We start from the raw sequence: 13,617 nt of genomic DNA on the forward strand, positions 1-13,617 counted from the left end.
ATGGCAAAGTATCCAGGACAGAAATGCTTTACAAATGCTGCAGGGCGAATGATTTAGGGGATTTGGAAATTAGCCGCATTAGAATTATGAACTACTCAAATATTGACATCTTTGTCTTACATATCAGGGATGTAAAATACATTTTGGTTCTCTGTGAATGTTACACATGAAACATACAAGAAAAAAACTAGTAACGGTATGTAAAACATTTAAATCGCATTAACAATGTAATTTATATATTATACAAAGGTACTTTAAAAGCCTGTACTAGATACATTATATTATTAAGTTTATGGCAGCAGTTTATGTTGCCTTGGAAATATTCTTAAATTGTTTTAAGAACAAGATTTCTCAGCTAGACCATAAACTATTTTCTTCTCATCTTCATTAGTATCTAGAGTAAACGTACTATAAATACTACAAAGTCTCATTTAATAGATTGAGTTTATATCCAAAGGCTTTTCCTTTAAAAAATTAATCTAGTGATTTGAGGACCGTTCTTGTGTAGGCTATTTTTCTCTAAAAATTATAGTACTTGGCTTCAGGGGGTACGTAACAAACACACATAACACATTGACACAGCAGATCCGACAGTATCTTGTTTAAGACAGTCATAAACTAAGATTTAGGGATGGAGATAGCTTTATTTTCTTAAAAAAATAATAATGATAATCACAGTATTAGTAATGAGAAAACAATGACAAAACTATAACAAGAACTACGACCACCACCACTATAACTACCACTACACCATCACTACCACTGAGCACCATCATTTATTAGCAATATTTACTTTATACATCAAAAGAACTATTATCTCTTTTTCTAGGCTAGGGGGCAGAAGTCCTGTACGAATGCGAATGCGTAGGTTTCAGATGGGGAATATAAATGAGTGCTGCTGCCAGTAAGGAAGGGTAATGACTGTGACGAAGTGGAGAGCAGCTTGGGGGCTACTTGCTTAAATGACTACTGGCGTTTGGTACCAGTGTTGAATTTCTGACTTAAATTTTTTTTTTTTTCAGAGACAAGCCATGAATCTGATTGTTTATATTAATTTTCTTGATTGTTTTCAAGTGGTTTTAGTTTTTGAAACAGTGTATGGGCCTAATTAAACATCATTGGGTCATGAAGACTTTCTAAAGACTTCCATTTTCCAAGCTTTTGTCTAGGCCATCATACAGAATGTGTGTTCTTTAACCTAAAATGTTCTTTTGCCTCTAATATCTGGCTAACTTCCATCTGTTCTGTCTCAGCTTAATAGATACTTATCAGGGAGGCTTTATATGACTGATTCCAACACAATGGGTCTCAAGTTAGGTTTCACGACTAGGTGTTTTCTATACCACCAAGTTCTCCCCCTGTAATAACACTCATCGTGTATCACTGCAAGTATCTTTTTATTGTTTTCCCTACTGTGTGTTCTGCAAAGAGAAGGATCATCTGTGTATCCTTGGCACTTGGAGCAGTGCCTGGCACATAGCCGGCACTCAATAAATACTTGTTGAATAGATAAATTAGGCCTGTTAAATGCTTGGCACTTTTCATTTGTTAACCCAATTCTCAGATCAACTCACTGAAAAAGATGTAACAGTTCTAATTGCATAGATAAGTTCATTGAGACTCAGGAGTTAAATAATTTGCCCAAGGTCATTTGTCTACTAAACAATAAAGAATGACCTGGTTCCAAAGCCTAAGCTCTTATACTATATCTAGTTGCTTACATTTTTTTAATTGCCACATTACAAAGTGTGCTATGATATAAAGCACTACTTTAGCAGTTAAACACTAGTTGTTATAAATTTGAGAAGAATATGAATATAGCACAGATGTTCTACCACTTGTAAATTTTAAAACAGCAAGAACATAGTTTAAGAAATAATTTCCAATTTTTGTTTCTTGGGCATGAAGAAACAATGAATTCATTTCTCAAAAAATGTGAGAGATTGAATTGGATAAAAATAGCACAAACTGAAATTTGGATTTAAAATAATACTAACATTTTGAAGATGGGCCATTCAAAGTAAATGGAAGAGGCAAGTTTAAACCCTGAGACTTGACTTTACAATATGTACAATTTATATGTATTTCATGATTGGGGAAAAACAAAGAGTAATGTCTTTGTCAAGTGCATGACAAGTTGAAGTTTTCACACAATGAAGGACTTTTACTTTTTGGATTTATATACCTAGATTACTTGAAAAATTATGGGGGAATATAACCTTGGTTAATATCTGCCAGCCATGAAATTATCAGCTTCCTTCTTATACCTTAATCCTCACAACAACCCTGTGAGGTAGGCTTTCATTGCAGTTCTTACAAAACAAAGAAAAATTAACATTAAGTGTTAAGTGTTTTGATTAAAAACTGATAGTTACTATGACAATGCCAATGAATATCAGCTTAAAAATTATATCTGGTTTTAAGTTCTACTCCAATTTATTTTTACTTTTATAAAAATACCCCTCTAATTCAGATTAGCTTTACTAGGTATGTTTCAGTAGCCTTTAAAACCATATTTCTGTGACACTCTTTCTGGTTATGATTAAAAAATGCCAGTAGCCCTAAGTATTACAGTAACATTGGCATAACCAGCTACATTGTCTGGAACACAGAAATGTTATCCATCCACCAAAAAGGGAGTCCCATCCTAATATTAGAGATACATTGATGGCTAATGGTAAACTTACTGACATTCTCATAATTAAATACTTATTAATTCCAGTATGTTTGATGCTTTGTTTCCCCCTAAGCAACTGGCACAATAATGTGCACTTCAGGACAGTTAAGCAATTCATTTTGCAACTACTTGAGTTTGACAGATGTGCAAATGATTTTCATTACCAAAGCAGCCAACAGCATAAACTTCTGCAGGTGGATGTATGGGTGGGCCATAAAGGGGGAAAGTGTTCCATCACTGTATGAAATGGTACAGTTAATTACCTCTGGTTTCATCAAACACGATTTAAAAAGGATATTATGATTCATCACAATAAGCTGGAAGCACTCTTAGTTTACACGTGCTTGTTTTAGCAGATTTTAGGAAGCCAAATGTTTATAATATTTGAAATGTTGGCAGAATTGTGTTGTAGTAATGGAGACTCTTACAAAGTTATGTTGTAAAGCCAGTTTAAATTTACCTAGTGATTTAAATGCTGTGGGATATATGACCCAAACATAATGAATTTCAATCCTTAAGCACTGAAAGGTGGTAGACCAAATTTTGGTCAAGCAAAGTCCAAGCATGCTTTGTTGTATCATTCCTTTGGACCTGGCAATATAAGGTGATAAACTGAAAATGACTCAGGAAATAGAATGGACAATCTTCTCCCATACTTATCCAAATGAGTATTCCATGCCCAGGTCTAAGATAAGTCAGATTCTGGAAGAGAAAAGTAGCTATGTAATACCTATGTTAGTTCCTAAGTAGGTTGACAAAAGGTTTATTTGGTCTTGGTTTTACAAAAACTTTGTCCTATATTTAAGTTATAATAAACAAACTCATTTTTTTCCTCTAAAAAGAATTTTTTTTTTTTGGTGCTACAATGTATAATTTTTTTTCACTTTTTTTTTTTTTTTTTTTTTTGACAAGAGCACACTGATGGGCTTCGTAGCCAGACAAAAAGGTGTTCTGAAGTTATAATCCATCCTGGATTCCTAGAATTATGGAGAGAGACGTTATCACATGCAGACTTGATCTGATTTGCATCCCATGAAGGCATTTTGAGTGTTCTCCTATAAATACATCACATGGCTCATTTTGTCAAACATCATGGTGCTACATAAAGACAGGGATTTGTGAGTTGAAACCGCTATCCTTACTTTACCAGATGAGTGAAGTGCAATATTGCTAAGAGAAGGTACAGGTTTGACTTCAGTAAATAAATGATGTTTTTGGCTGTAGACTAAAGCTACTTATGGAAAATTATAAATAAAAAGTAGCTGAACATACAGAAATACAATATCCCTTTTAAAAAAGATTAACAAAATAGGTAATAAAGTTTATAGTTTTAGCATCCAGAAAACATTTTTTGAAATGACACCAAAATTGCAAAAATTCTGTTTTGTTTTTGAAAAGGGATACTGCATCTTTAACACATGTAAAGTTGTACATCACCCATTTTCTACTTACAGGTAGTAGGAGTAAGAATAGTAGCTCCTCCTGGCAAGCAAATCACAGACAGTGGAAAAAGAGAAGCAATGGTGAATGAAAAGCATGATTCTGTCACATTCAATAAAGCAGAAAAATGTGTGTTAAAAAATAAAATAAAATAAAATAAAATTCATGTTTTTTTGCTTTGCATTTCAATTTGCTCATGCACTGTTAGATTTCTTTTGCCATGCAATTAAACAGACAGATATGCAATAGAAAAATAAAATTTAAAATACATAATTTGGAAAAAATAACATGCTGACATTTCTCTTATAGCCAAAAAATTGAAAAATTAAATGGATTGTGTATTTTCAACATGCAGTTAAGCATAATATCATCCATTATCATCTAAATATGTGACAGATGGAACAGCTGTATATAGAACTTGTGTACTATATAGACTATTTTTATTTAAATGCAAACATAAAGATCTATTATGTTAATATATCATATATGCAGAATAATACCCAAATTTTTATAAACAAGTTACTATAACTTAATGGTACACAGGTATATACATATGTGAATATACACATGTACCATATACTATATATACACAAAGATATTTCTACAGTAGATGCATGTGAACATGGTATAATACACAAACATTTACTGTACTGAAACATAATTTAAAATTTATGTTTGAATTATTAACATGTTCGTGCTGCGCATGTAAAATATAATACATAACCAATGGAAAAATGGCATACATTTGGAAATAATTCAACAGCAATTAAATTAAAAAATGACATTGCGTTTTGAAAGATGCAATATCCCTTTTCTTAGCCTAAAAACTTACTTTATATGTACCCTTAGCTGTAAAACTTTACTCAATTGAATTCCAAACCATTCTTTTACAACACAACCAAAAATACATGGAACTTTTTTCAACATAAGAAATATACCTATATATATGAATCTCAGTGAGGGATTAAGTCTTGAGAAATTTAACAATTTCCCATTAAAATGCAGATAATAAGATGCTAAAGTAACTTGCTTTTCCATTGTTTTAATATAAATTTAGCTATTAAAAGGGAAACTATATTATATACTAAAAGTTTTAAGCTAAACTTGATAATACCCAATGCAATAGTGTTATATCTATGCTTTTATGTGTGTATAATAAATATATTGTGATTAAAACATACATGATACATGTGTGACACACACTCCATATGAGTAAAAGTCATTACAAAATTGCTTAGGTTAGCAAGGGGTTCAAGTAACGTAGAAACATTAGATATCAGAAGGTAACAGACCTAAATATGGAACTTTATCTATCTATAAATTGCAACTTTTCCTAGTCATAGAGGTGGTGGTGAGGAAGAGAAGCAAAAGGACTAGCATACTTTCCATCAAAATACAATCGATTAAAGCATAATTATGAAAACTCAAATGTTAAATATTTTAAGAGAGGCTCATTAATATAATCCTTTAAAATATGAACCAGAAAAAGAATTTGTTACATTATGCAATTTTAGAGAGCATTTTACCCCCCCAAAATCTTGCGTAGTGATAGTTTTAAGCATACTTTAGGAAATTTATTTTTCTATTTTTTTTTTTTTTTGTTCCTAAAATAGAGAGCCACGGATAAGGAAGGCTATCAAAACAAGTAAGTGTTTTCAAATAAATGACAAATAAAACTGATATATTTAACCCAATTGTAACTGAGTGAGGACATAATCAGAAGCCACTTTCATGCTCATATCCAGTTTGAAGTGACTGGAATAATTTTAATTGTGAAGTGATGTTTAGTTTATTCTCTAAACTGTTTAGTTAACTCTCCAAATACAAATTTAAACAGAAACATATGATATGAAGATATTTGAAGGTTTTATTGATCATTATTGGCAAATTTTTATTACTGAAATGTTTAAATCTTTTTGCCTCACATATGATGTATTTTCCAACCACAGAGGGAGACAACAGCAAGAGAAAGCACTGTTTGGGGAAAGCACGTATGTAGCTAATTTAACACAAAACACTATAATGCATACCTAATGTTTCTAATGCAGATGTGTCTTCTCCAACATATATATCTCCAGGGGATAATTGTAAAGAGGCAATATATTAAAATAAACTCTGATGGAATCATTAAAACATGTAGTATGAGTCTTATCTATAATGTTAATGCTTTATTTCAAGTATAAAATAATTATAATAGTATCTTATATGATTTAATGTAATATAAGCAACATCATTTATGGTATTATGCAATAAAATTCATAAATTACAACCACTTCTATACACCAAACTATTTTAGGACTGTACTCTGCATGTAAAGATTGTTTTAAAAAGTCCTTCCAAATTGTAGCATTATCCAAAATACATGATTGGAAAGATCAGAGTGCTCTATTTGTTTCTCACACAATGCCTTACAGATTATGACATTTTATATAATGGACCAAAAGCTCATATTGTAACTGTATACTTTGAAATGTTTTTCAGAGGAATATACTTTCTTCTCCAGAACAGTGTTCAGTTTAAATTCTAGCAGGTCTTAGTATCTTCATATAATTCCAGAAGATGGCGATATTGGTTGATATAGTACAAAAGATTAATATTCAATTAAAAAAATTTACTCTCCATTTTAAAAGGCTAAAATTTTTAGTCTATGAATATTTAATATACAAGTTTACTAAATAATGTTTATATTCTTCTCATATCTTATTTGTAGCCAAGATTTAGAAAAATACAGAGTAAGAGCATAAAATAATTCATAGTATCAAGGATCAAAATAAATCCATATTTTGCCATTCTTAATAACACTTCAAATACAAGATAATATCTCAAGCACATTTGCATTTGAAAATTTAAATTCTTACATTAATTTCAAGGTTAACTTAGTAAAAGTTGTATCTAAAATTAAACTGCAAATAATCAAATGAAAATTTATTTACAAAAATATGTATGATAGACTCAGATGCTGGTAACATTGTTAAAATTAAATTCTTCTTACTCTTTGTTCTAATTTAAAACAGCTCGGAGAAAAATTTTTTTAAACTAGTGACATAAACGGTAAGTAAGCGGGACAGGACAATATCAGGTCTTACCTCTTTTTTACAATTAATATGACAACGAGGAGGAGGAGGATGAACACCAAAATTCCAGCACTAATTCCTGCTATTTTCACCACTCTGTCTGTCTGCTTGGCAGGATCTGGAATCACTTCTGGTTCTTCTGTTGCTGCTGCTAAACAAATCAAAAAAATAAGTTACTGAAAGCAGCTAATTAATCCTGACAAAAATTATTCCCAGCCCAAAACAAGAAGACTACTTGTTTATTGTACTTGAATAATAATAACCTGAAAATATAAATACAGAAGCATGCTAAACCACAACATAAGATTTAGGGTTGAGATAAGGGGAAAGCTTTCTGACTGAAGGTTTTGTTAGCACGAAAAATTAAAAAAAAAAAAAAATGCAGAAATAAGTGCCAAAGGGAATGGTGAGCTGTTTTTCTCTAAATGTCCTTAAAAGTCAGAACACAAGATTTTTAGCAAATAGTACAGTGGAAAGAGGGGTTCAGATTTAGAGATTCATTTTGTTTATCAATAAACACTTCTTGACTCAAATGCAAGGTGCTGAGCTTGGTGCTTTAAGGCAGCTTCAATGATACTCGTCTGGGACACAAGGGGTTAGGTTAAATAAATACATAGTCTCACTGCTAGAGGCATGAGTTTATGATTTAATATATGAGATTTAAGATGAATAGTTGGTTTGGCAGAAGAAAGAATAAGCAAAGAAAAACAGATACAGCAAGGAATATTTCACATGCTCTCACCAAATAAAAGCCAGATAACAAAACTGAGAAGAACTTTGAGATGATTAATTTATAAAATTCTTTGTATGCCCTAACTTAATTTCTTTCTCAAAACCACCCCCACTCCCCATACACACAATTAAAATTATAAACTTTAATCAATTTACAAGCCCCAGTAACTCTCTGAAGGCATTTCCTTTTACCTCATTTACCTTAAAAACTGGCAAGGAAAGTACTATTATCTGTACTTTATAGATAAAAAAACAGAGGCTTAGAGAGATAAGGATAGATTATAAATTGCTCAAGGACAGAGAAAAAAATCTAATACATATTCTGTCTTTTAACACAGCATTTCTCAATCTTTCCAGATCCACAGCCCCTCCTGCTCAGAATCTGCATGACAAGAGCCGAGGTGAGTTTTAGGATTAGGCACATTTGGGGAACTGCCTTAAACCACCCCTCACAGCCAGCATCAGTGTCTTGCATTTGGAGTCAAGAGATGGTCAAATAAACAGATACACAAACACATCTCTACATCTAACGTTGTATATTTCCAATGGATGATATGTTAATTTTCTTTTAAAAATTATCTATTTTTCTACATTCCAATCTTTTCCTCTTCAGCATCTTTTCTTGGCTTCCTTACCCCCCAACCCCAGTTCTGCACATATAAAATCTGCTCTAGTTTTCCCACCAGCCAAAAGGGGGCTGATAAGGTTGCTAACTTTAATGTTTTCCAAGTAAGAAATTTGAAAGAACAAATATATCTAATACTAGTATCATTTTACAAGATCGCAATTTAAAGCTAAAGCAGCGTGAAAGATACAGTTTGGAAAAAAGTGTTAGAACATAGTTAACTGTGTAAAACAATTTACTCCGTCTTAATTTATCTTCTTTCAATTGCATAGGATAAAACTTCTCCATGACTAGTTTTGGTAACCATTATTCACAAGCAGAAAAAGGCTTTGGCTTGTTTTTTTCCTCGTGAGCAAAGGGAGTTTTCCCTTCTCACTTTACACTTTCCATATATGCAGGCTGCAAGGAATTTCCAATCTCATAATTATCAATAGAGGTAGCCCAATGCTTTCAAACTCCTTTATGGTTCAATTCACGAAAATATGTAGTAAATATGTTAGAGATCTCTTTCTTTCCAGAGGCAACTTTAGAAATACATACCTATAGCTCTATGTATAAGTATCTATGTATATGTACACATATACATAGATGTAAATACTCAAAACAGGTGGAGTATATTCCAAAGTTGAATATAAAATTTAAAAAGAACATTGTGATTGTAATTCTTAAATTAGATTGGTTTGACACAGAAACTGCTTCAAATAGGAAGAGAAATAGAGAATGTTTGATGTAGAAATCCCTAGAAAAAACTTTATTCCATGCAACAAATCATCATTATTCATTAATTAAAGCCTACTCTCATCAGGTTCTACGTTATACTTGGCTTTCAGAGGGTAATGATAATGATCCTTTGATGATTTCCTGACATATGTGAGTTACAGAATTAAATGTTTTTGAAAATTCTCTGGAAGATCAGTTTTTGTTTAATGAGGTTAGTATTTTTAACATAGCATTTTAATTCAATAAAAGAAATCCTATTATGAAATAATTTTCTAAATATATTATGCCATAAGTAGTGTATATTATTTTATAAAAATCTCCAGAACTGCTAATCCCCACAAGAAGCAGATAATATATATAGGTACAAATTCATCATGAAATATGAATAGCAGCATTAATACCACCTAGGCTTAGTAACTAAATAACAAAACTGACATAAGGGTGATGGATAAATAATTTCAAAGTCAGAGGATGAAGAAATTTTTACGGTCTTATAAATAATATAGATTTACTAATGAATTCATCTAAACATATTTCCAGAATTAAAAAGAAAATCTAAAAGTATATTTTTGAACAGAGATACTGATAAACTTGCAGGTGTATTCAGAGTGCAAAGCATTGAGACTTTCATAATCTTATGCAAATCAGTGATACCACTTTAATAGTCCATATGTCTTTGTTAAAGGCTGGGTTTCAATTCACATTTACTAAATGGTTAAACAAGGAAAAAAAAAAGCCCACTCCAACTTATTTATTTGAGTTGGGTAAGGGTGCTTGTCATTCATCATTATAATTATTGTGTAAAAAGTTGTTCATTAATCTTCAACATAATTATTAAACTTGAGTATAGAAGGCTAATCAAATTCTGAGTACATGTGATTTGGCGGTCGTTTTCCCTTGATTGTGAATCTTCCTCAAAGACTTTAGCTGTGACATTTATTATTATTATGAGTATTGCTACTACTAACAGTATTTTTTTTTACTAAATATGTCTGTATAAATTTATTACTTTGGATACTTTAATCACACGTGTTTTTCTAAGTTCTTGGCCTACTAGGACCAAGGAACATAAATATCCTGTTTAAAATCATTCAAGCTTAAAAGATTCATTAATGGAAATGCAAGCAGTAGCCCTTAAGTGAGCATTTTTTATTTCCTTCAAAGAGAGCAAAAAGCTATTATAGTGACAGCACCCCTGAGTCCTGTTTATAATTTATGCATATACACAAAGACAATGTGGAACACCCTTTTCAGAAATGCTTTCCTTTTACATAAATTTTTACCTTTTTTTAATCTATCAAAGAACATTCAAAGAATCCAGTGTTCATTCAGTGTTCTCAGGCCAAGGGTAGCATAATTCTTTGCACAGTGAGAAAAAAAGAACTAAGGTGGAATTTCATTTTTTATTGAGCAAATTTATGAGATGTATTTTTTGGGGGCAAAAATAGCTAAAGCAAGTTCATAAATTGTGTCCTTGCTCCCACTAATTAAAAATAAAATAATTTTAAAGTCACACAAATTTACCTAAAAAAATTAAAACCATTTTAATAGTGGTGATTATACAGAATCATTCGTCCACTTTCATGATAGACATTAAAGATCGAAGCCTCTAAGTACAATGTATTAGGTGATCTTATAGCATCTTCAGAGACATCATCATCAATCAAATTTTGCAAATCCTACTGGTATTTCACTCGTGCGTTCTTCCTTTTTCAGTTACAGATTTGAAAAATTGTTCACACTCATGTCCTAATCATTCCTTAAAATTTCACAAGCAGATGGGTGCAGTGGCTCACACCAGTAATCCTAGCACTTTGGGAGGCCTATGGGAGAGGATCACTTGAGCCTAGGAGTTCAAGACCAGCCTGGACAACATAGTGGGACCCAACTGCTACCAAAAAAAAAAAAGAAAAAATTTCACAAGCAGGATTATGTTGCCCAACCCGACCAAACCACCATCACCAATGTCTCTAATGACTTGCTAGTTATTGAAGCCAACGTGTACTTTTCTCATCTTATTTTGTGGGCCCTCTTAATAACGCTTGACATTCCTGTCCATTACTTGTTTCTTGCAACATTCTTTTCCCAGGGCTTCCATTACTTGGGCACCTCCTAATTTTCTTATGACTCTGGCCTCTGCTTTCCAGATTTCCTTTGTGAGCCCCTCCTTGTTTGCCAACCCATTAAAAATAGGCTCCTTTGAGTTCCTCAAGGACCTATGCCTCTTCACACTGGTTTCCATACTTTCTGGCTTGATCTTATACATTTACATACATCACTTCAGGCACCATCCTGATAACTGATCACTCTCAAATCATAATATATCTCTAACCAAAAGCTCCAACCTGAACTCCTGACCCATGTAGTCATGTGATTATTATGTCTTCACATCAATGCATGACAGTCACCTCAAATACACCACTCCAAACCTGAGATCATAATCTTATCTCACACCAGTTCCTCTTCTAGTAGTACCCTTTCAGTAAGTGGCACAACTCTCCACACAGTTGTTCAAGCTAGAAACTTGCGCATCATTCTTGAATCCTCCTTTCTTTCCTTACCACTAGGATTAACATATAATTAATCATCCAAATTTGGACGCTTTTGAAAGTGAAAGGGAATGCTCTTAAATAATTACCATAGGAGAAAAGGCAAAAACTGGAATTATCCTGGACAAACTGAGATGCATGGTCACTTTACCTCTCTTTCTCCTCACATAGTTATGAAGCACCACTACTTCCTAAATATCTCATCTCCACTTTTTCCCATCCTCACTGCTACTACCTTAATTCAGGTCAGTATCATCTCTCACCCAGATCACCCATCAGTTCCTCCATGCTATCTCTCTGACTATATTCTCCGCCTATTCCACATCAAAGCTCACATCGTAGCACATAGTATTTCTAGGGTATGAATTGGATCATATCACATCCCTCATTCGAGCTCTCCAATGGCTTCCTGCTGCAGTTAAGATCCATAAAAGCAGGAATCATGCTTATTTTGCTCACCATTGAATTTCTAGTAGGACCTGGAAAGGATCAACACTAAAAAAAGTATTAAATAAATGAAAGAATGACATTACTAAGCTAGGTTGCACTGGCATATAGAAAATCAGTTGTCTTCTTAAAAAAACGCAAGGATCTATTTGATCAGATACATATCTTCTTGTTCTGGATGTTAGCATAAGATGAACTTGGTACATGCATTTCTGAGTCCTCTCTGGAAATTTCAAGCCCCAGTGTGCTAGCCATTCCTTCACAGGGCTAATCGTCTCCATCTGCCACCACCTACACCAAACCAAAGTACAGGAAAATTGCAGTGTCATGGAAAGCATGAAAGATTTGATCAGCAAGACCTTGTTTTGATTTTTAGTTTCTTCTCTTATTTATTGTGTGACTATGGGCAAGTTAGCATCTCTTAGAGTTAATAACTTCATCTATAAAATAAAAATAATAACATTACCTATATTATATAGCTTTTAGGAACATCAAGTGACACAATGATGTGAAAGGTTTTTATGAACTGAAACACTGTAATAGAAGTAGTAGTAGATGTTGTTGCCCTGGGTAGATACAACCTAGATGTAAGTTTTTTGGAGCCATCATCTAAAAATGAAAAACTATGAACAGGGGAACTGATATTATTGAAAAACAGCTTTTAACAAATCTTAGCAGTCTATTATATAAATATATAATGATGGGTTTTGTAAAGCACATGTTATTAATTAGTCTGCCACAGTGGATGCCTAAGCCTTATGGGCATCTTGAAGTATATATTATTTAACTCGATTCTTTGAAGTCATTTTGCTTCATCATCTCATGTGATCTTATGAAACTTGTCCAGTATTAGATTGCTGAATATAAAAAACAGAGTCTATCAGAGTTTTTCATTGGTAACAACAACAACAACAAAAGCAGCTATATGCCACACATTTTGTTTTAACAGTACCTGGAAAATAATTTATTCTTGTTTAATAAAGATATGGCTGCTACCTGAAAATTTCTGATGTGGATAATAATAGTGAAGCAATCTATGAAGACTTTCAATAACTATGAAATAAAAGTATCAACTAATATTACAAATATTTAAAATTAACTTCACACTGTTTAAGGCATCTCCTTTTAGTCTTAGATTCTCTAAATTTGTTTTGGTTTTAAAATCATAGTTCCAAAATGTTACATAAAATGCTGAAGAAATGATAAAAATACTTTTAAAAAAGCAACCCAAGAAGTATAATTCAGGAGTGTATTTAAAAGTAAAAAACATGTAAAATATTTTGCTTCACAGTGATTTTTTTTTTTTTTTTTTTTTTTGACACAGGGTCTCACTCCATTGCCCAGGCTAGAGAG

General features: G+C 32.4%; 1 protein-coding gene across 6 annotated transcripts in view; it reads right to left on the reverse strand.

Annotated features, from left to right (window-relative positions):
* Window positions 1–13,617, reverse strand: part of PTPRK (protein tyrosine phosphatase receptor type K) — a 509,148-nt gene that overhangs the window by 35,151 nt on the left and 460,380 nt on the right. For 3 of the 6 annotated variants that reach the window (XM_069488869.1, XM_069488867.1, XM_069488866.1), the window contains exon 14: window positions 7,204–7,342. In XM_069488869.1, the coding sequence (XP_069344970.1) occupies window positions 7,204–7,342 (139 nt within the window). Of the gene's footprint in view, window positions 1–4,129; window positions 4,160–6,147; window positions 6,190–7,203; window positions 7,343–13,617 lie in introns of all 6 variants that reach the window. The other 3 variants (XM_069488872.1, XM_069488871.1, XM_069488870.1) reach the window with 3 other exon arrangements.

This window comes from Eulemur rufifrons, chromosome 15, assembly GCF_041146395.1.
Source record: "Eulemur rufifrons isolate Redbay chromosome 15, OSU_ERuf_1, whole genome shotgun sequence".
Lineage (NCBI taxonomy): Eukaryota > Metazoa > Chordata > Mammalia > Primates > Lemuridae > Eulemur > Eulemur rufifrons.